Source organism: Paralichthys olivaceus, chromosome 17 (assembly GCF_024713975.1).
Source record: "Paralichthys olivaceus isolate ysfri-2021 chromosome 17, ASM2471397v2, whole genome shotgun sequence".
In the NCBI taxonomy this organism is placed as follows: Eukaryota; Metazoa; Chordata; class Actinopteri; order Pleuronectiformes; family Paralichthyidae; genus Paralichthys; species Paralichthys olivaceus.
Window position 1 is genome coordinate 11,612,100 of NC_091109.1, and position 23,105 is coordinate 11,635,204.

At 40.7% G+C, this 23,105-nt stretch overlaps 1 protein-coding gene across 4 annotated transcripts in view; it reads right to left on the bottom strand.

Annotated features, from left to right (window-relative positions):
• odad2 (outer dynein arm docking complex subunit 2) overlaps window positions 1–15,908 on the bottom strand; it is a 32,400-nt gene extending 16,492 nt beyond the window's left edge. The window contains exons 1-14 of one of the 4 annotated variants that reach the window (XM_020087244.2): window positions 15,673–15,908; window positions 15,143–15,300; window positions 14,576–14,762; window positions 14,289–14,395; window positions 13,641–13,777; window positions 11,104–11,220; window positions 9,458–9,525; window positions 8,824–8,937; window positions 7,765–7,918; window positions 3,590–3,736; window positions 3,076–3,285; window positions 1,838–2,071; window positions 1,506–1,616; window positions 1,210–1,364 (exon numbers count right to left, since the gene is read on the bottom strand). In XM_020087244.2, the coding sequence (XP_019942803.2) occupies window positions 1,210–1,364; window positions 1,506–1,616; window positions 1,838–2,071; window positions 3,076–3,285; window positions 3,590–3,736; window positions 7,765–7,918; window positions 8,824–8,937; window positions 9,458–9,525; window positions 11,104–11,220; window positions 13,641–13,777; window positions 14,289–14,395; window positions 14,576–14,762; window positions 15,143–15,300; window positions 15,673–15,890 (2,117 nt within the window). In that variant the 5' untranslated portion in view covers window positions 15,891–15,908. Of the gene's footprint in view, window positions 1–1,209; window positions 1,365–1,505; window positions 1,617–1,837; window positions 2,072–3,075; window positions 3,286–3,589; window positions 3,737–7,764; window positions 7,919–8,823; window positions 8,938–9,457; window positions 9,558–9,718; window positions 10,223–11,103; window positions 11,221–13,640; window positions 13,778–14,288; window positions 14,396–14,575; window positions 14,763–15,142; window positions 15,301–15,672 lie in introns of those variants that run through there. The other 3 variants (XM_020087246.2, XM_069512993.1, XM_069512992.1) reach the window with 3 other exon arrangements.
• Between the last annotated feature and the right edge of the window lie 7,197 nt (window positions 15,909–23,105).

The following is a 23,105-nucleotide window of genomic DNA, read 5'->3' on the forward strand; positions in this document are numbered from 1 at the left end:
GTGAATAAGAAAATAAATACAGCAAATCATTCTTTCAAGAGAGCACTGGAGGATGTATGCAGGAAATGTATGGGGCTGCCAGGGCACGGTCTCAGGGCATTATTAATTTTAAAGGGAAAATTACGGACTTAAAAAAAACATGTGTCTAACATTTAAACATTTTAAGTGCAAGTCAGAAACTCTCCAGAAATGTTACTGCTGAATAACCAGGCTAAATGACACTTAAATAAACTTCTGCTTCTACATGACAAATGATTCAAAGGCTCTGTCATCTCAAGGCCGACTGTCAGCATGCGTGATTGGTTCAGTACTGAAAGGCCTGGACTCAAATATCATTCTATAAAATCTGCCTTCGTTAGAGGTGGAAAAGATTCAATTCTAAAAGACACTCATAAAAGATCAGAGCTAATAAGAAGCTTAACAAAACCATTTCAGTCCAATCATCACTTCACACAGACACAGTGGTGAAGGAAAGTGGGACATGACAGAAGCATAAACGTTATGAATGATTGAGAGTCAGCATAAAAGTAACATATGTGATGATGGCATGACAAAGACTAGAATGGCACTCAGAGAGCACATGCCTCCGGTAAAGCTCAACAGTTTCACCACTTAAACTATATTCAAATGTCTCACAATCATAAATATCAGTACCCTAAATATGTTGAAAAACACCCTATCTCACAATTTGATGGAGAAAATAAAAATCCTCTATCTGAACCAAAATGTCATGGGGTCTTTCCTAACTTCATCCATCCACCAAATTTCATGGTCATTCTGCTTAATAACTGACAAACAAACAAACATGCCCCCCCTTGGTTAGAGGTAATAATACACGCAAGTTGGCTGAACCCCATCAGCTCTGTATTCACTGCTGCTATTACTGCTTTCACACACTAACAGGCTGCTGTTACCACATCAGCTTAGTAAAAAGTTATGGGAACACGTGGGTGAAATGCCAAATCACAATTAACCCCCATCTACATCGAGCCTCATTAGATTGCTGTACTCATTTTTCTAAGTCACACTAATCTGTCACTACTAATTCCAAACCCAGATGCATACATTTAAAAAGGTATGGCTACAAAAGGTTTCTGAATCTGTGGTATGCTAAGTCTGGGTGCGTCTTACTGTGCATGTTTTTGACGGAGAGAGAGTGCATGTGTTTTATTGAGAGGTAATAAGGTGAGAGAGTGAGTCAAGTCATACTTAGCCACGTTCTTCCTGCTGATGGAACACTTCCAGATGGCCCCAGTGGCTGCGGCCAAGAGCGACTTGTCGTTGGACTTGGTCAGCAGTGAGACCAGCGGCTCCAGACCATCGTACGTACGCATCATGTCACGGGTCTGCTTGTGCTCCGCACACTGCAATGCAAAAGAATGAAGAGTCAAGAGCTGAAACAGTTCCTATACAGTATCAGTCTGATTAGGAGGAAAAAGAAATTTTTGTCCTTTTGTCCAGTTCATTATATTACTTCACAGTGTAGAAGTGGAGAAAACAGGTACCTTGAAGATTGCACTTGCACAATGCATTTGTAGCTCATTGTTGTCCCTGCTTAGGTTTTTGATTAAATCCTTGATCATGCCTTCAGTCTGAATGGCAATCCTGTAGCATTCCTGTATGGAAACACAATTAACGTCCACATAAACATGAGTTATCTAAATAAACATCAACCAGCATCTGTTTATTTAGCTCAATAAAATGTCTTTATCTTGTGTTATTCTACAGATCCTCTACAAATATTTCCCATTATTCAATCATAGTTTAATGGACAATGTATAGAATTAAAATAGGTAATCTTGAGCCACAGAATGTACAATCCAATGCCCCCACTCACCACTGAGGCACACTCCTGCAGGGTGCCCACCACAGGGATAAGCATGTGCTCGTGTGGCAACTTGAGCATTTGTCCCAGCAGAGGGATGCCGCCGGCCTCATCGATGGCCCGCTTATTCTTGATGCTCTTGCTGAGGCTCCAGAGTGCTAAAACGCTGCAGTGGGCCACCTCCATATCCTTCTCCTGTTTTTTACTCCGGTTGGCTAAATTAGGCACGCAGTCCAGCAGCTTCACCTGAGCACAGAGACAAGGTACACATGTGGATAAACACAAACATAAAAACGTGTCCAGACAAGCAGGCCGACCACATGTTTAAGCAGAAAAACATCCATACACACATTTACACAAACTAGATGAACTCGACATAAATTTGAAGACTCTGAAAAGTTTGCTTGCAGGATTGGGGGGATAATGGATGGTGTCAGATGGGACTAGCAAGTTGTTGGCTATGATTAAGGGTGTAATTAAAATTATATTACTACTGAGTCTGCAAGGACGAAAAAGCCAGAGATTTTAGCAGTGGAAAACTGAAAAGCCCAGTGTGACGGTTTAAGGCCGTCATTCAGCGTGCTAATCCATCGTTCCTGACCAGTGAGAAAGAGTAGGCAAAGCTATTACCCACAGCACAGTTCAAAGGTGGTCTCATAGCAAAGCATGAAATTAATCTGCCTACATGAGTGACTCGCACATGAGAACATCCGATCTGGGGCTGAGAAAAAATATACAAGGCATGCAGGCTTTAATCACAGGTCCCTTTGTCAACAAACATGAATGCAGGTCAGAGGATGTGAGGGACATTCTATCTGTTTTACCACAACACCCATTCTGGTCTTTTTTTTTAACGGATGGCGCACTACCTGGCATCTGCTGTACAGAGTGAAAAAGGAATGAGCGGATGATTGATTTGCTGTGCATCCAAACAGTTCAGCATAGTTTGGATATGTGTTTTACACTCGAAATTAAAAGCAAATAGTAATCATAATATGTGGATCACCATCCTGTCCGTCCACAGTTTCCAAGATGTCTGTGGTTTAGAACGAAGTTTTTCTGCTAAATCACAAACTAGCTGACACAGACATAAACTGACAAGTGTGTTAATGGAAAAACTGCCAATGTGGGACATAACATTTTTTCCAATAATGCCAATAAAGAAAGATCAGGTTCTGGTTTGCAGTTTTCTCTGCTGTACTGCGCCACCGGCAGAACAAAGATCATGTTACACAAGTCCTCACACTCACCAGTTTCTTGATTCCTCCACATTGCCTGACGGTTCTCCTTGCCTTGCGGAACCTGGCCACGTTGGCGATTGTCTCAGCAGCTAAGGCCTTCAGATCTTTGTCTGGCGAGTCCAGAGCTTTCACGATGCTCTGCAGACCATCCATGTCAAGAATGATCTGACAGATTACGATGTTGTGACTAATCTTTCGTAGGACTTTCAGAGATCCAATCTAATCACAAACACACACATAGCAAACATTAAGAGTAAGTACAATGCTTTAGTTTGATGGAAACTGTTGCGTCTATGCCAACTGGAGGCCTCGATCCAATAGTAAAAAATAATAAGAATAAAATCTGTTTAAAAAACAAGCACACGTCATTAGGCATACTGGAAAGAAATTGTTACCCTGTGTTTAAAGGAACATTCTCTGCCCAGTACTAGTGTGTCTGTCACTAAAACACAGGCTGGCACACACACAGGGTTCTGTTCATGCCTGCGGGCCATCCAGGTCCAGCTTTGGCACAGCTACTCACTTTGCATCTGACTGCAGCTGAATCCAGCAAGTTAAGGAGGACTTCAAGGCCACCTACGTCCCAGATGTCCAGTTGGCAACTCTCCTGCATCAAATTCAATTCCAACATGGCACACAGGCAGAGCATGGTGGCTGTCTGTTCACCAATCTGAAATAATAATGCCAAACATAATTGAATGAAAATTGGAGGCAAAGAGGAGGTGGAAATTAAACACTAAACAGACACTTGGAAAAGGGAGGAGGACAGATCCCTCATGATACCACTCCTGCTTGGGTTGTTTTGTTTATTTAACAGCCTGGTAAGTGTTTAGCTTTGTGGTGGTACCCGCTGATGGTAAGAAATAATTTGTTAATAGAGGATTGAGCTCTGACAACAGTGTCAAGCTCAGAAACCATTAGACTTTGCCTTTCAGAGAAAAAAAGAACATTATCAGTGCTGACAGATCATTTAGTATTTCAAAAGTAGAATATATATGTATCAGTATGTACGTGCACTTTCTGTGCAGCACCACAAAGATAAACTCGAAAGTGAAAATGTTCATTTGTTGGCGGCAAGACAGGAAAAGTCAGATTACCAAAGGTGAATAAATGAATTATCTGATTGAGGTAAAGGAGGTACATTGATAAAAAAAATAAAATCAATAAAAAGAAGTACATATGCTAGTACAGTCTTCTCTGTATAACACACCCCATGGAGAATTTACTTTGTCAGGTATCACTCTGGCGTTGCACTATGCAATTGAATTGTAAAATACTCATTAATTAGTTGTAAGAATTGAATACGGTTCTATAAATACTGTATCCCCATCTCCAAGGATTGAGTTCCATTCATGAGGTGAACTTGACATCAGCCACTTAAAGATGCTTCACGCATTTTGTCTCTTCCTTTGCTGCAGGTGTCTCGGACTGAGCTGACTGAATGGAGGTCTTATTCTAGTCTGGTTCGTCTGCAGCAGCAGACTGGATTCTCCAGACACAGATTGCCCTGCCTGAGCTATTCCACGCCTATAAATCACCACACTAAGCAGATGGGAGCAGGGATAAGGTTAATAGGGCTGTAAAATGATACCCTGTTGACCTAAGGCCTCTTTCTTAATAAAGTGTTGCTGTGTGTATTTTGTACATGGCTTGGATGTCCTGCCGACGGGGGTGGACGTGTATATAGAGCAAGAGTGTTCAGACACCAAGAGTGTAGACTCGGGCCACTGCCAGTGCTTCATAGAACTAGGTCTTGGCAGAGGTCGAGCCATAGAGGATGCATGAGGTTTCTGCAGTCTATAGCAGACAGCAGAGGGAAGGCCACTAATGACAAGAACAAACCTAACCTCCAGCTCTACTAAGGAAAGGTACTGGAGAGACAGAATGATTGATTACTGCTTGTTTTTTTTACTTCATAGTTGACATTAGATCTCCTATAACTTGATCACTTTATATGCCTTGCCCTCATAAAATGAGCACAGTGCATGCTGCTGCTCTGTTTAGTTGAAAAAACTGCTTAATTTAGGAGTTAAATGATTAATTACGCTTGTGAGTAAATCATCCAGATTAGGCAGGTTGTAAATGGATTATAAGCAGTTTAAATCAAATGTTTGAACTGAGTGCTACAATTACTTAAAAGTAAAATCATCTTGACGACTTAGAGCATAAATATCTAGAAATTCAAATATTTTGAGAAAATGAGCTGATATTGGCCGCTGTTCACTAGAGACAGGATTTCGAGCAGCAACCACTAGAAAAGTTCTCATGTGAGAAGAGAGGGGCAGTAGTACTGTGATGGCCCAGCAGAGGGGAGCAACCTTAGTGAGGGCGAAACACAAAAACGTGTCATGACCCAGATCATCTTTTTATATATGATATTTATACACTATAGGTCAATTGACGGAAACAGATCCAACATTTTAAATTGCATGGAGAAAGGCTGCACACACTTGTAAGCTGTTTCATAATTCTTTCTTTTGCTGTGACTATTTAAAAAAGGAAGAGATTAGCAAAAAAACATCTGCTCAAAAAGAACAAATTAATGAATTAAAAAAAAGGTCAGTAATGAAAATGTAAACAAAACCCAATATTTAAATGTTTACCTGTTAACTGGTAACATATTGTATATCAGACACAATATTTATGTATTTTTTGAGAATCTGGAAATTGTTGTTGTTTGGAAAGCCAGCAGCCAACCTAACTGATAGCAGCTGGTGAGTTTTGTTTTTATTTAAACTGAGATAAAACCATCAAATTACGTTTTTTGGCTCTGTTACTGAACATGTGAAATGTTTCAGTATGGACGAGAAAAACAACCCTTCTCTTTGCAAAGTTATTAATCTGATTTTCTCAGGCCTATATGCTGTACTTGTACCTCAGACTATAAAAAATAAATGCTTAAATGTGAGTATGATAAAATGCTTGCTTATACTGTGGCACTGATGCATTAAATGCTAGAATAAGAAGGGTGAGTTATGTTTAAATTCATCATCATTTCAGTTTCTCTCCTAAAACACATACAGTACACCCACACACTCATGCAAACATAAACCCATAGACTCAAATCTGCATGCTGGATTTTGCAAAAGACCATGTAACCATTTCATAGGCGCAGATCTCCAGTCACACAGGCATTAAAACAAACATGTTGGAACCCTGGGCAAACAGTCCTGCATAAATATCATTAAAACACAAAACAGAACATCCGTGTGTCGCTTTCTGAAAGTGTCAAACTTCCTAGAGTACAAACGGCTGTCTATAGTGCGAGGGAGAAGGGGGGAAAAAGATCTCCTCCTAAAATAAAACAGATATTTAACTTGGCTCCAGGTAAGTTTAAGCGTCTGATGGTAATGATATTATAAAATGACTACTGGACAAACCCCATAAATAACAGAACTGTGTGGTTTCCAAAGAGATAGAAAGCCGGGACATGTTGGTTACTGCAGTGCTGCATCGTGCTGAAGCAGGAACACACACAACTCTTAAGCTCACAGTCCCGCTAAAAAACTATAAAACATACAAACCAGTGATGTTTTCTTTTTCCAACTAAATTTGCCTCTTTCATATCGTTTACATCATCCTTTTTTCTTTTCTGGAAAGGAGCAGCAGCCTGGTTTAAGAGTGGGAATTTCCTTCCATTATATTCTGTTTAGCTTAGCTAAAAATATCTTCCTCAAATTGAGCTTTACAGCAGCGTTTTCTATAAAAGATTTACTCCGTTGCACTGTGAACAATTCTATTTAGCAGCAAGCCACATAAGTCAGAACGAGAATCTGTTAGTAACGTAAAGAAATCCTATACTTTATGAAAATACGTTATGTGCACTATAGCTGAGCATTAAATGTTGTGAAAGTGAGGTACTAAGGTATTTCACTGCGGTACAGAAAGGGATGGGTGTGCAACTTGCAACAAAACAGATTCCTGTCAAAATAAAGTAAAAGCAGTTTGTTCTAATATAATCTGTCTCAATGATATTGTCCAGATAAACAGATAATAAGGGACCACTGAGTGAGGCGGGTCATAGGTATCCCTAGCCAGTCTGGCTTAGTGGCGTTTCTGTCCTCCTTTCTTTCCCTCCCATGTTTTGACACATTAATATTCACCATATGCCCTGTCAGACCTATCACAGGCTTGCTTCATTTCTATGCTTTTGCGGTGTGGGCAAACAGCGCGTACAGCTGCGGCCGTCAGACAGCACTTTCCCCTGTGCCTTGGCTCGTGTGCAACCAAACAGGCTTGTGTCAGAAACCAGGAATCTCAGAGCCGAGCCAACCACTTCAATAAGCATTTTCCTGCAAAGCACCGCTTTAAATTGGAGCAAGGTACAGTGTACTTAATTTCGTCAAACATAATGTCTTTTTTTTTTTTAATGAGTGGCACCTTGGTATGACTGAGGCAAAACAGACAGGTGGGATTATGTGACTGGAACATTACTTTTTGTCATACCATCAATTCTAAGTTCTTCCACACATCCATGACTAAATCTTATTTTCCATGCTCCGCAGTTCAGACGAGGTTTTTGAAATGTAAAGACTGATTTAGGTTTGCATTGAAATTCTTGTACAGATGACAGGAGAGGAGCGTGGACCTTCCCAACAGTTGTTGCCTCCCTTCACCTACAGTCTATACACATCTCATTTTTTGGCTATAATTCCATTAGAAATAGAAAAAAAAGTACTCATGTCGACAATGCCATACCTTTAGGAACTTGACTAGTTTGTGGATCTGCCAGTATTCAGGGGACATTTCTGTCTTAATCTGCAGACGACGTTCTAACTGTTGCTCTTCGTCCTCACTCTCAGATGAACTCTCACCGGACAGCTCCGCTGTCATGGCTCCCCCAGAGATTTTCCTGACAAACAGATAATGAGGCACTTTTTAACACACTGTTAACAATCTACAAGGTGCAGGACAGTGTAATAACTGGACAACACATAGGAAAAGAGATTTCATGCGATTATGTTCTATCCTTCTGTCTGGATGTGTTTTAAATGTAAAAACAGCTTATTCGTCCCACACAAGGAGACCGATTAAGGATTATGAAATTCAAGTGTCAAATTTGTACTTCCTCAGCATCTTAGCAGCAGGAAAAGAAAGACTGGAATAATGTTTTGGGAAAACTGGACTCAACATCACATACAGACTAAAGACTCTTGCTCAGCTATTGATGCAAACAGAAATGCAGATGGCTTTTTAAAGCTGCTCCGACCGCTTGCATAACAGCATCATGAAATCTGGGCAATGCGGAGTAATGAAATTTGGTACACGTTCATATGGGGCCACTGAGGGACAGTTCCTGTGTACATCGAAATAGAATTTCCAGGGGAGCACATTAGCACATTATCGAACGGAGCCAGCTGATATGAGGGAGTGATTTCCAGGAAGCAACACGATAAACACTAAACAAAAGCTTTATGAATTTGCCAGGATCAACACACGATCTTGCGTGGTGAATGGGGGAAACTGAGAAATGCACCCTGAGGTAATTTTGAATGAAAGAAAAAAGCAGTGGCTAGAATACGGCGCATCAGTTTTTGATAAGAGTTTGTATACATTGGCAGACAAATGACTGATAGTTAGTTGTAGCAAAAAAAAAGTAACTAAGGAACAAAAATGCTTGTACGTCTACATACAGGTCATACTTTCGCCAGAACTTTCACCACTGGTAAAGCAGTATTTAGTTCACCTTTATATAACATCTACAAAGAAAGACCCCTTATAGATTAAAACAAAGCATAACTCACTCAGGACACTTACATTTTCTGGGAGGATATGCGTTCTACTTTCATCTTGCTGCTGGCTCGTTTTCTCAGCTTTTTCTTCTGTATTTCACCAGACCTCTCCTCTCCAGGGTTGTTTTCCTCCACTTTTCTGTAATGATGTGAAATAAGAACCATTATGCCGGCTCCTATTTTGAAAATGGATATTTTTCTGATATAATCATTATATAACAACTTAAGACTAGAGTTCTACAGTTTTTTTTAAGCAACTGAGATACTTTTATCTTGAGCCAGTTTCTTCTCAAATGGGTACAGATATCACAAGATACAGCTGCAACAGCTCAGCCCTCGCTAGATCTATTTATCAATCAAAGACCATATGTGATGGATCCTCTGGGGATTTCAAAAACCTTTTTCCAAGCTTTCTCTCTGTAATGGGGCAACCAGTGTTCCCCACTGTACACGTATTTATTAACTCTGATCATTGTAAGTGTGAATATTTGCACTTGTCTTCAAATTCACAAAGCATGTAAGCATGTCTTTATAATGTGTGGCTGCTGGCACACTGAACACATGTGGCAAAGACCTGGAATCACTGTCATCTGAAGCTCCTCTCCTCAGCAAGAGGGATCCAAGCCTGAAAATATTTTAGGATGGGAATTATCACTTACCCACATGGAGACACGAGACCACGATTCTTCCATCTTGGAGATGGTTCATATTTGCCCTTCGTTGCCATCTTGGAAACAATTTGTGGATCAGAAACAATGGCGTTGTAATAAAACAGTTCAGAAGTGTTATACTATACTTCTTCGTTTGGTTTATTGGTGGGTATTCAAATTTGATGACCACCATCTAGTGTGTCTATATCAAAGACATAAAATTTACAATAGTGTCTTCAAAGTAAAGGACAAATGAAATGTAAGGGAGCACCTTTGAGGACAAGCTGCAGTACCTTCAGGAGTTCACCGACACAGTGGATGGTGTTAATGCACCTTGACGTTGTTTGCCACCGTCAATAAACCGAACAAAGAAGACGAAAAACACAGTAGATGGCAGTAATGCATCTAGGTTACCACCCGCCAATAAAAATGGATTATGAAGAAGAAGCCTTTAAGGGCAATAAGTAAGATTACTGACATCAAAGGACATCATAGGATGAATCCTGCTTCCCACTAAGTTTCTGTTAATGTATGAGGGCTTTTAGTCTGTCGCAATTATTGTCATGTTGCCATGGGAACTGCTCAATGCTAACTGCTAAGTGCTGTTTGAGGAGAACAGTAGTAGTGAACCCTTCAGTGGTAGCAAAATTAGTAAAAGTAATGGTAGTGGCAGTTATAGTATTAGAAGTACTACTTGTTATTTGCTGCTAATAAAATAATTTTTCCTTTGATCTGCTTATTAGCGGGTGGCCACCAACGTCAAGATGCATTACCCCAAAATGTATAGTTATGGATAAAACTTGTTTATTTTAACCACAATGTGATCCAGGTTGATTGTTATAGTAGTCCGGTTATGAAATGAGAACAAGAGCGTAAAATAATAAAGCAGGTAAAGAAAATAAAAGTTTGTTTGTGGGAAAAGGTTGTTTTGTTTATTAGTCTTTGGGTTATTAGCCAAGACTTTGTCGAATATTGCCATTGCACTTATCCTATGATATGAGTAGAAAAAATATGTATAAAGAACTACATTTGTGGATTTGAGAGCAATTTTAAGAAAACATTTCACACCTGCTCTAGTGATGATGTCATCCACTCTCGCTCTAAAGGGTGAGCCCCATTAAAATGTATGGTAAATTTTGTCGCATTGTTTTTGCGATTTTAGAGCAAACCGTTTGATTATGCACATCAGGCACACATAATGATAATAAGCGGAATAATAGCATGTTTGCATTGTGCTGTGCACATCAGGCACACATATTAAATCACACATTTCAATCATAGGCTGTAATAAAGGATTTCAATGTCTGTGTGCATGTGTGTAGAGGGGGTGGGTGGTATGGGGCCTCAGTCTTTTTGATGTTGGAACACAGAGGAGGTTGATTCAGAAATTTTTCAACATAGTGACAACCAGACACTAGCTCACTAGCGTGGAACAGCACAGACACTGATTACACAGTCCTTACTCTGTTTATGAACATGAGTCACACAGCATCAGTGATCAAATCAAAGGTTTAGAGAGACTGACCCCTTTCATGGGACAAAGAGGCTCTTCAACACCCACGCATTGTTCCTTCGAGAGCTAAAATTCAAGGCTACAAGAAAAAGGTTTTAATGTGTTGATGATGATAATTGCATCTGCCTGTATTCTGCCGTACCTGCTGGTTTATGTGCTCAGCGAAATATGGAGATCTGCTCTTCAGGAGTGTTAGCAGGTCTGTGTACGTATCACTTGTTCGCTCGTAGCCACTCTCCGCCCCCTCCTGTTTTATGCCCTGTGAAAACAAAGTGAAAAACAGCCTCATTAATTCCAAAAACCACAATCATAATGTGACCCACATGCCAGCCGACCTCAGAGAGGAAGTGTAAAACCATGTAAACCGCTAAATTAAGTTTAAGACACTACTGCTCTTTGAGGTGTCTTTTGCATCAACGTCCCCCATTCGGTTTTAGGTTGTGTTTTTTTTTCAACTTGGACGAACTATTTCCAGGTGGAGAAACAGAGACAGGAAACCTAATGCTTGTTGCAGCGTGCACAGTCTTATGTGATGAAATGATTGCAAACACTTGAAGAGAGATTTCTGTCATTGAAAGATTCCTGACTTTTTGAAGCCTTCATAGGTTCAATGGTTCTGATGAGGGAATGTTTAAACTTTAAACATTCCCTCATCAGTAAAAGTGTCCCTTTAAACTTTAAAGGGACACTTTTACAAATTTTTAGATCCGTTTGTTTAAATCTGGATACATTTTAATGTTTTACTATTGATACAAATATTAATTGGTTAATTAACAATATCTTAAAAAATTGAACTGTTCACATATTCTAAAGTAGTACTGACAACTTTTATTATCTTTCTGATTATGATAATGATAATTTGCTCTTTATCCCCTGTACTCCTGTTTGATGAGGTGCCACACAGGACATAATACATTCTAGGCATCCCACATGCAAACATTCTCTCTAACATACACATGTTCATTCAAACACATATTTAAATTTTCACATACAGTATAAACATATTGATTTCACAAACATTTGTGTATTCTCACTTTTACTATGCATTTAATCTTCATTCACACACTTTCCCATGAGTGGTCTCAGACTTTCAGATTCCCACTGTTGGACAAGTGATGAGCAATGTTTATCTACTGTATGTCTTTACACACACATATACACTCACCGGCCACTTTATTAGGTACACCTTGCTATAGCACCGGGCTGGACCCTCTTTTGCCTTCAGAGTTGCCTTAATTCCTCGTAGCAAAGATTCAACAAGGTGTTGGAAACATTCGTCAGAGATTTTGGTCCATATTGACATGATAGCATTACGCAGTTGCTAAAGATTTGTCGGCTGCACATCCATGATGCGAATCTCCCGTTCCGCCAAAGTCACTTAAATCCCCTTTCTTCCCCATTCTGATGCTCAGTTTGAACTTCAGCAAGTCGTCTTCACCACATTTAGATACCTAACTGCATTGACTTGCTGCCATGTGATTGGCTGATTTGTGTTAACAAGCAATTAAACAGGTGTGCCTAATAAAGTGGCCGGTGAGTGTATATCACTCTGAGGTTTTCATCCCGGCACCGAACAGCAAGGGTACCATTGTCTATGATATGGAGGTCTGTGCGACCAAGAATATGTGTCCCCATGCTGATGATGATGATGTTACTGTTTGTTCACCACTGTGTCTCCAGGCGCTTTCACACTTGTCGCATCTGCTCAGTTTGAATCTGCTCTCATCTGTGAAGAGAACCGGGCACCAGTGGCAGACCTGCCAATTCTAGTGAATGCCAATTGAGCTGCATGGTATAACACAGCTACATATTTATAACACAACTAACAATTAATGCCCATGGTTTGATCTAGACATACTAAGCAAACTGCTAACTGTGTGCATATTTTAGGATATATGAAGAGATGGTGAATATCCCTTCTACGTTAGTCTTCTGCACAATTTTAAGCTGTGATACAGATCAGCAATGACCTTGAATTGATTTACACTATTCAGTATCTCTGAGACTGTGAGGAGAAAAGTCACAAAGCTACAAACAACTAACTGGAAAAAAAACAAAGCCCAATTAGTATGTTGCAAAGCAACTGTCTTGCACTATGCAGCCAGGTGAAGCCTATTTCTGTGAGAGCAATGTTTTGTGTGGATGTTTAGAAAAAGGGTTTACATTTGTGTCTACAGCTTTTACATTACATTATTTGATAACTATTACTGGTTACTTTGGGAAGGGTTCTCACCTGGGAACAGCATTATATGCCTGGAAACAGATGTCATCTCTTTGGGTTAGGACAAAGTTGGGCACAAAAGAGGTTTTTAATGTTCCGCGGCTCTCTTGGAAAAGAGATCTTTATCTCACTGAGACTGACTGATTAAATAAAGATTTAAATTGAATTTAAATATGCGGCTCCTTCCAAGTGGAAGAATGTACAGGGGACCTAATATTGTCACAAGCAATTGCTCATGGTGAACAACAAATACATACTCTTCTTGAAATGGCTGGAGCACAAAAACCATAGTGGTGGATACACTGACAATTTACTGACAGTGCAGTAGTTTTTGGTCTACCAGAAGTTATTAGCCAGAAAGTTTACCTCTTGATATGTGAAAGTTTTCTCACACAGAAAAAGAAAACAGCATTACATAGACTGTTTCAGGTCACAGTGCTTTATCTTTCTTGTCTTACCCCGTTGAGAAAAACTCCAGCGTTGCTGCAGGTGATGTGAAGGTCCTCAGTGTCACAAGGCTCAATTATGAGGTAACAAATCTCACCATGCACCTGTCTCCATGGAGGGGCACGGCAGCCATTTGAAAATTCATAATCTAAGAAAGAAAACAACGATCAAGGGAATGTTGAAATCCAAAAACTGCACGAAACTTTAGAATATGTTTTGTATAATATCAAGTCACAATCATAAAGAGGATGACCGCACTCCGAGCAGCAGTATACATTATCCCAGAAGAGCCACAGTTTCACTTGCAAAAGCTAAAAACAACTGAGCGAATAGCCACCATCATATTTAAAATCTGTTTTTAAGGGTATTTTCATAGAATGTGTCCTTCAAGCTCGGAAACAGGGGACATAGACGACATATATCGCTTGCTGTGCATAGGCCTATGAATGCTTTGTTAGAGAATGATAAATACACTGCAATTAGGCAAAAAAACATGTCCTGACTAATGACTTAGTAAACTGTAATCTGACAGATATAATGACTTCCATGTCTTTCATGGCGGCAGAACACAGGCTTTTTATGCTTTGGAATATCCAGCATTAGTGTGAATGGCAAATGCTGTACTTTGCAACCCAGTGACATTTGTAGATAATTCAAACCTGATGTGTATCGAACAGACTTCAACACCCTCTTGTTCCCTCCACTGCAGAATTGTTTCAGCGACTCCACGTCATTGTTTACTGCGGCCGGGTCCAGCCTGATTTGTCTGTGACAAAAATGTAGAAAAACCAAACAACAATCTAATTCATCTGGTTAGTTTTTTTAACCTGCTGCCTCTTCCAACCACATATCTGAATGGATCTAACAGACAGAGGATAGCCATTAAGGATGGATAGGAAATCTGATTGAATGCTTAAGGAGTCGGAGGTAATGGAGAAGAACCTACTCTGATATTTCTTCAAGCAGCTTGCTGAGGAGCTCTTTGTCCATATTTTGGAGCAAACGAAACAGCTTGACCTTGACCTCTGAGTCCTTTGCTCGGTCTTCGTCTACCAGATCGGTTTGGGTGTCTTCTCTCCCCCAGATGTCACCAAAGCGAGGACCAAAAATTTTAACCTCGGTGTCTCTGTTTTCTGAACAATAACAGAGACTGGTCTTAACACATTTTCAGGAGCAGATGCAGTTCAGTGTTTCAGAAAATGCTAATTGGGTTCAGTAACAAACAAATCACTTTTCAACATTCCCTCTGCATTAAGCATTGGAAATACACTATACCTACATTATTCATAGATTCCTCTGTTGGGACAAATATGCCAATCTGACCTGTTAGCAGTGGCCTTAAAGTAAATACATATCTGTAAGGAATTACAAATGCCGCTATAATTAGATGGTTGTAGAGAATAACAAGAAGGACAAACAAATTAAGTCTGTGGGTTATGTGAGGTATGCTTGTGGCAAGACTGCTTAGGATGCAAGTCATATTCAAACCTCATCTTGTGGTCATCGTGCTTACCTTCTAGACACGTTCGAACTTCCTCCAGCTTCTTATCAGCTGCCAGATGAACTACTTTGGAGAGCTGGCTGAAGTTTCGCACATGAACAGTCGGAGGAGAAAGCTGCAGCAATGGTTGCCCTTCGCTGTCTTTCTCATGGGATTGTACATTGAAGTCACTAGGGGGAGAAGAAAACAAAAAATGTATATACCTAAAGTTTCACTCTACCATCATGTGTTTTATATTAGATTATAAATGCCAACATAATTAAGGAAGATCAGAGTCTGTATTTTTGTTTTTGCACTTCTCTACTTTCCAGCTACAGGATATAAAGCTAACCACACGCTGAGAGTAGGCCAGGATTTCTGATGAAATCAAATGGAATGTCCTCAGTCTTACTGAAGCTGAAAAACAAATTAATTATACCCTACTGCTTTGAGTATAGCAAAGGTAAAATACATTTGGACACCATGGTGACAGCATATCCTGCACAGACACGTAATACTGAAAGCAGTGGCCAGCCAGCTGCGGGCCTCATGATTAGACTAACCTGATGTCATAGTCTGTTTTGAAATCAGATGCCACTAAAGTGGTACTCCATTGGAGCGGCTCCTCGAACACATGCTCTGCCTCCTGTGGGTGTTGGGAGACTAACTGCTCCACAAATCGCAGGATTTCTTTCAGCAAAGACTGATTCATTGGTGTCAACTCCAGTTTGCCAGTACCAGAGCTGGTCCACTGGGCTGCCTTGGTCAGCGATACCCCCATTTCACCAGCGGGGAGATTCTGAAACCAAACATTAACACATGGCACTTTGGAGATGGACCTTTGTGAGGACATTTTCTATCTTCGCCAAGGAGGTTATGTTTCGTGTCTGTCAATAAATGAGCAAGATTACATATAAACTACTGGAAGGATTTCCACTGAACTTGGTAAAAGAATGTTGTATGGGTCAGGAAAGAACCCATTACATTTTGGTGCAGATCCAGATCATGGGGCGGCTCCTGGACTTTTAATTTCACTTTCTTTAACGTTGCTTTTTTTCAGAGAATAATTCATGGATATTGATGAAAAAAATCAGGCATGTTTAGGCGACTGATATTTCAGAGTTTGACCAATTTGGTGCAGATCCAAATAAAAATGCAAACCTCGTAATTTAAAATATTTTTTCAAGTTTTATTTAGAGATTGATTTTTTGACTTGCATGATTCCTTTTAATGGGTTAGTTACAGTTTTGACTTTAGTTACTTTTCTCAAGGTGAGAAAAAGAAAAACGACCACTGTATTTCCCTGTATTCCATCCCACCCACACTCCCAAAAGTGTTGTTTAAAAGATAGGTCCATCAGCACAAGACATTTCCTCAGAAACAAGTGTGAAAATAAATGTTTTCTTCATATTCACATAACAACTGGACAAATACATCCTAGTCCTAAAACTCTCCATAGCTCTAACCTGAATAAAATGTTATTTAAACTCATTCTTACTTTAATATTAAGCTCCCACAACACATATGTAGACAGGAGACCTACATCAAGCAATCCAACACATCAGTGTGTGAGCTGCCATGAGTCTTAAAGATAACAACGTGAAGACATCATGTCTCTATCACAGTATCTCTTCTAACTCGATCTAACCTTTGGTATCCGCGTGGTCAGTGTGATCACACTGCTCTGTCAGAGTCACTGCAGCTTTGGTAGCATCTGCAACGTCAGAGTGTGTTTCTAACATTCACTGCATCGTGCAAATATGAAACGAAGAACAAACTCACCGTCAGTTTGCACTTCCTGTTCTACTGTTACCGACAGACGGTGTCCATGGAAACAACACGCTCGAAGTCCCCGCCCCCTCCCCGTGTCTATGGTTGCTACGATTCATTCAAACACTACGGGCAGCGCCTTGGGTCAAACATCACCAAACCCAAACTTTGAAATGTAAAAAAAGAAAATCCCAATAAAGTAAAGAAAGTACGTGTTGATCTACAGTACTACACACTATACTGTAATACACCACATACATGTTAAGATCTTCAGTATTCAGATGTTAATTCATTTTGGTTCATATGTCACATATTTATACTGTGTACATGTGTTTTATATACAGTCTATGGTTTCAAGTATTTGCAGTGAAATGCAAGATGGTTTTCTCTTCAGGCTGAGGTAAAAACAAAGGTGATTTGATTAGATCGGCAGCGCCCACACTTGCAATGTACCTGTGTGAATATAACTTTGGATATGTTGTTGTGACCTTCGGGGCCAGAGACTCTAAAAAGTTAAATCAAATGTTGTCATAATAATAAAAAAAAAATCCCTGTATGCCTCCCTTCTAGAGTGTCCGCATGACCGCATATTTGAGGGCCTATTTCCTCTCTCGCTGCTGGTTTGGCACTGTCCTGCAGACAAACATTGGTCAGTGAAAACAGTCTATTTGAGTGGATACTCTGTTTAGACACAGCAAATGAGTTCACTCAGTTCAGAGTTAATAAAGTTTTAATGTCCTCACAGGTACCGTGTGTTAAACCTTACTCTTGACACAGAGAAGCGAGGGGAATTAAAAACCTGTCCAAGTGGAGGAGCCAGTGACACTGAATTCTAGTTCTGAACGTGATAGGCAATAACCCTTCTCTTTTTATGACAAAAGCCATGCTCAAGAGAATCCTGCGTCTGATTCTTTTTTATTGTGCACACTGAAACCACTCAAAAGTGATATGAAACAGAGACAGAGAGACAGTGTCTGACTCAGCAGGCAGCTTGTACAACATCAAACATGCTTCCAGACACATGATTCATAAATAAAGTGCAGACGTGCTTTCATTCAATGAGATTGAACTCTTCTGCTCTTAAAGAACAAGTTTGTTTCCTTATTGTGTGGCAGCTGCCCACCTGATGTCCCAGGGCCAGCGAAACCTGGGATTATCTCTGGTATCTTTGCTTGGCGCGCTGTCTGCCACCTATCCCTTTCCTCCTGGCGTACATGGCAACACAGCAGGTGGAACTACTTTATCTCCTAAACAGTCTGGGTGAGTTGGACTGAGCCTGAATGTAAATCAATCAGCAGCGATCCCCTGGAGAAGAGCGATAGTAGCTCATCTCTATTATCAAGAGATATCACTGTGGATGTTGTTGTTGTTCGAGGGCTGGATTTATGAGTTTCCCTCCCTCCTCCTGGTATTTTATTTGGAACTAGGTGGGACAGGCTGTCTAAATGAAAAAGCAATGAGAATCTGCAACCGGGTCCGGGAGCTGGTGGAGCTCAGACATACCAGCGCGAGAATTCAGACGGAGCTGACGTAAAGCGTGAGCATCTGTGCATGTCTGACTCTGCCTGTCTGAAGCACTATGGGGGGAAAAGACTTGCAGTAGGATGGAAGAATGAAAAGAAAAAAAAGGAGAAGAAAAAGCAGGATAAACGAGAATCTTTATACATCCAACCCAGGGTCATTAGTGAGTCTAATTGCTGTTTGTTAAAAGGGATAAAATGAAACCCTCTCCCCAGCCGGGGTCTTTTACAAAGTAAAACAAATACGCTGCGAGCTCAGAAGCACCTGCTCGCTCTTAGATGTTCTTTGACTAAAACTTAATACAGCATAATAAACACAACTGCTCTCCATGCCATTTCTCCAGTGCTCAGAGTTCAGTCACTGATTGAACAGCATGGAAACAGTCTGATGACACAGGCAGAGAGGCACCTCAGCCAAGCCTCCGTACAGACGGACATCGTGATTGCATCCGTTTAAACAGTGTGTCCGACCTCCACAACACTCCATTAACGCTCAAAGTAAACATACACATAGAGGCAGTGCGTGAGTAAGAAGAGGAATGGTGAGGAGGTGCACCGGACTGCTCCTGGTTTGGAGAGAGCCGCTGTGTCTCCTGTATTTTATCCAGGCATGGATTCGTCCACCGCAGTGCTCTGGTGTTATTACAGCCCTCGAGTCAAATCCAGGTCGGCCCGGCCAATGGCGATGCAGCTAGAGTGGGAAAAGACAAGAGTGACACCGATCATCGTAATGAGCAAGGGATGTGTCGAGCGAGACCGTGTGGAAAGTGGAGAACAGTAAAAATGGAGTCTAACATGATGCCGTGACCACATCCCATGGTTGTAAATGGTGTAGAATCATGTTTTTCCTTTCCCATAATCCTCTGTGATTTCCGACAGGATTCAGCACTGGTGACTTACAACGGACAGGAAGCTTGAAGAACTGAAGTGTAACTTTCTTCCAATTGCTCTGCAATACACTCTGGGTCATTATTGATAAGTTTATCTTAGCTTTTCCTATTTTTAATTGGACAAACACTGGTGAGATCATTTGTTATGAGCAGCTGCCTTGTTTATTGACTGTTTAAATAGGTAGCGTGGTTAAAGAGGCCAATGGAAAAATTGTGTTGGAAGCAATGGGAGCAAAAACAGCAGAGTCAAAGAAAAATGAACATAATTATTCCTCACTCAAAACAAAAAGCCTGCAGATCATCTCCACATTAACCAGTAATTGTGTGTTTTTGCCAGAATTTGACCAGAGGTTTTGATGCACAAAGTTCACTCGATGAAAATTAATCAAAATCGGTTCTAAATGAGTCTCAGCAAACAAAACCCGATACTGCTGAGAATATTTTTTTCGCAACAATATCATTGCTCGAGCTTCTTATGAACATAAACCTGCAATTGTGGGTTCCAAATACTGTGTACAGTATGTATTTCAAGTGGCGATCACATAGTGCCAGTGCTTTCTTTGGAGTGGACGGATGCTTGTCAAATATAGAAGTAACGCAAGATTTATGGCCAGAGGGCTTCAGGGGGGAAGCCAATGACAAAGTCTACATCTACGTGACTTAAAACACTTTTTGTTTATTTTGCAATCCTGCGAGGCGACACTGGGCTCCTGTTGCAAAATGCACTTTACAAGAGCTTTGATGTGTTTCCAGAAAAAAGGGAAAGAGCACATGCGACCACAAAACATATCTTTGAGAAAATCATATCGCCATAAACTTGAATATTCCCAGCTCCTGTAAGTGCACTGATGTGCAGACTGTGCTTTCTTTGACTCTGCAGGTTGTCATTTGATGTAAAAATGGAAAAACAAATATGCAGCCATGGTAGCAACATAGATATAATGGGAAGGAATGGCTGTGTTTTTCTGTGGTAGAGATTATAGCAGGAATTTAAAACTCTATTGGATATAACTTTGTTAATAATATGAAAATTCAGCAGCGATCTGGTTGTCTAGCCTGCTGCGTGTCTTAACAAGCACCATATAGAGCTTCAATTGATATCACATGTTTTACATAAAGTCAGACGGGGCCTGTGAGCTCAGTTCACGGTGTTTTAATATTTCCATGGCTGTGGAATTGACCCCTGCGTTGGCCACTGCCAGGTCTTTTTGTGGCAGAGTTTTCTATAGTGAGAGGAGCGATTTTCCACCAGCTGGCCAAATATGAAATATTTCACGCCAAGTAGTAGTCTTCAAGCAAACGCCCTGCGCCAAAGTTCTTAGGTAATTCCCTGAATCAGCATCAGCACCTGCATGGGCAGATATTAATAAACCCTGCTCTGTTCTGCTACTTGAAGAGGGAGAACCAGCGCAGGGAACTCACTGGAGATCAGCTGACTCACACATTATTAAAGCGGGGTCTCTCACAGGGGGATTTTGCATCTGTTGGCAACACTCTTTTCTGTCCTCAGGCATGGTGAATTCTCCTGCTCATCTGACAAAGGGCAAACAAAGTTTTGAGGGAGATATTGACAAGAGATGAGCGTGATCAACTACGAAACCTCATCTCACCTGAAGTGGATTTAGTCCTCCTGCCGCATGTTCGATTCCCTGGGTCTTTGCTGCATGTCCTCTCTGCTCTTTCTCCCTCGTTCAGCCTAACAGTTAACTTCATTCAATAAAGGTGTAATGTCCAAATATCAAAAAGAACTCGGAAAAAAAATGGAAAAGAAAACAAGTCATGCCAAACTCCAAACACCTTTGAGTGACTGTTACACACTCACTCCCTCATGATGGGCAGCGACTTGAATGAATCGTGAATTGTATTTGGAAATGAAATAATAGAAACTGGAAACAGGAGCTGAAATAGAAGAAATTTGGTTGAAATCGATACTGATGACATTGCTAATTACAATCAAGCATTACAAAAAAAATAGTACTGTACGAATAAAATTTCCCACAATCCAGCAGTCTTGTGATAGACTATGCTGTGGCTTACTTCACAGCAACTTAGTCTAATTCTTCTTTGAATTATTCCACTGCCTCTTCCAGAATAATAAAATACAACACATCACATCTGGAAAATAAAAAACCTGATGAAATATTTGTGTGGAAAAAAAGCAAGTCGATCGTGCATGGCCACAAAAACCTGTTGTTGAAGGTCCTTTGGTAAAACTCTGTTATCGTGCCCCTCCTGACCCAAAGACACACTTTGTGCTTTTTACTACACTATGGGGATTTGGAGATGACAAAAAGCACAAAGGATCAACCAGGACTCATGTGCTGGAATATACCATTTGGTCCAAGATCATTGGGTCAACACCTGTAACATTATAGACATCTAAAAAATAGAGAGACAACAGAGTCCAAGCTATTCACTATTGTGCTTAGTGATAGTTTTCAGACCCTTTTACTTTTTGGATTTATTTGACCATTTTGTCTATCAAACAACCCCTTATAACTTAAGAACGACAATGTTATTAACTTAAAATCAATTCCCAATGGAAATATAAAATAAAGTAAACGAGAAAAACACTCCTCTGCCGTGTAAGTCCCCAACAGTCCCCATAAGAAATTTAAACAGATTTTTATTTAGATCTGCACAAAGATTGCACACACAAGTCATATCTGATTTGTTTCAAGATACATGAATTATTCTCTGAGAATTCAATTAAAATTAAAAAAACACTATCGTGAAATGTTAAAGCAAGTGGGGGAAAAAAATCCTGGATTCACACAATCATTTAATGGTCTCTTTCCAGACCCAAACTGGTCCTTCCACCAAGTTTAGTTGTGATCTGTCACATAGTTTTTGCGTTATCCTGCTAATTTACAGACGGACAAACAGAGTACATTGTGAAGCCACAAGTTGTGAAGAGAAACTTGGCGCTTTGAGGCCAGGTCTCACACCCAAGGGTTGTTGCCCACTTTGGTCCTGCTGACCACTGACCCTACACAGTAATTGTAAAATTCCTAGTCAGAGACCGGTCAGGGACGTTAGTTGGATGTCCTCCCTCTCCTTTCTTCCCCATTTCCGGTCAATTAAAAAAATAAAAAAGCCCCCAAAATTCCTCATGAAAGCCATCCTCGCCTGGTTCATGTGAGGATATGTTGCCCCCACCTTGACCTGTTTACCAGATATAGAACTCTAAATACCCTTGAGCTGGCGAAATCCGTTCTGCTAGACTTGATTGCCTTGCCTCCGTTCCCCCCTTCCCCTTGCCCGAAGATAGCAGCTGGTTCTACTCTTTCAAGACTTTCAGCACACTTAAATAAAAACACAGATCTCCCCTCTCTCTCTCGTTCCTCCTCCCATCACCTCCCTGCTCCTTCTGTCTCCCTCGCTTCATCTCTTACAGTGTAATTATTATTTTGAAAGTGCGGTCTGAGAGGCCGTCCACATTTGGCACTGCCTCACTCACTAACGCTCAGGGAGCTCTAATACAATTTGACTTTTGCCTCATAACGTCTCCAGGAAGACATCAGGGGCCCTTTGTTCCTCCCCTCCCCTGAGTCAGGATGAAGGGGGGAAGCTGAGGTAGCAGCTGAGAACGGAGAGGAGTGAGTGGGAAGGGGGTGAAGATGAACACATGGATAAAAAGAGTGAGCTGAGATGAAGATAGATGTTGAGTGGTGGATAGAAATGGAAAAGGTGGGGAAGGGAAGAGAGGGTGAGGACGGACAAAGAGGGCGACTTGTTAAGTGCAGTGAGATGTGCATGAAAGAGGAGGCTGGTCCTCCCGTCATTAGAGGAGCTGGGTGCTGAGACCTTTATGTT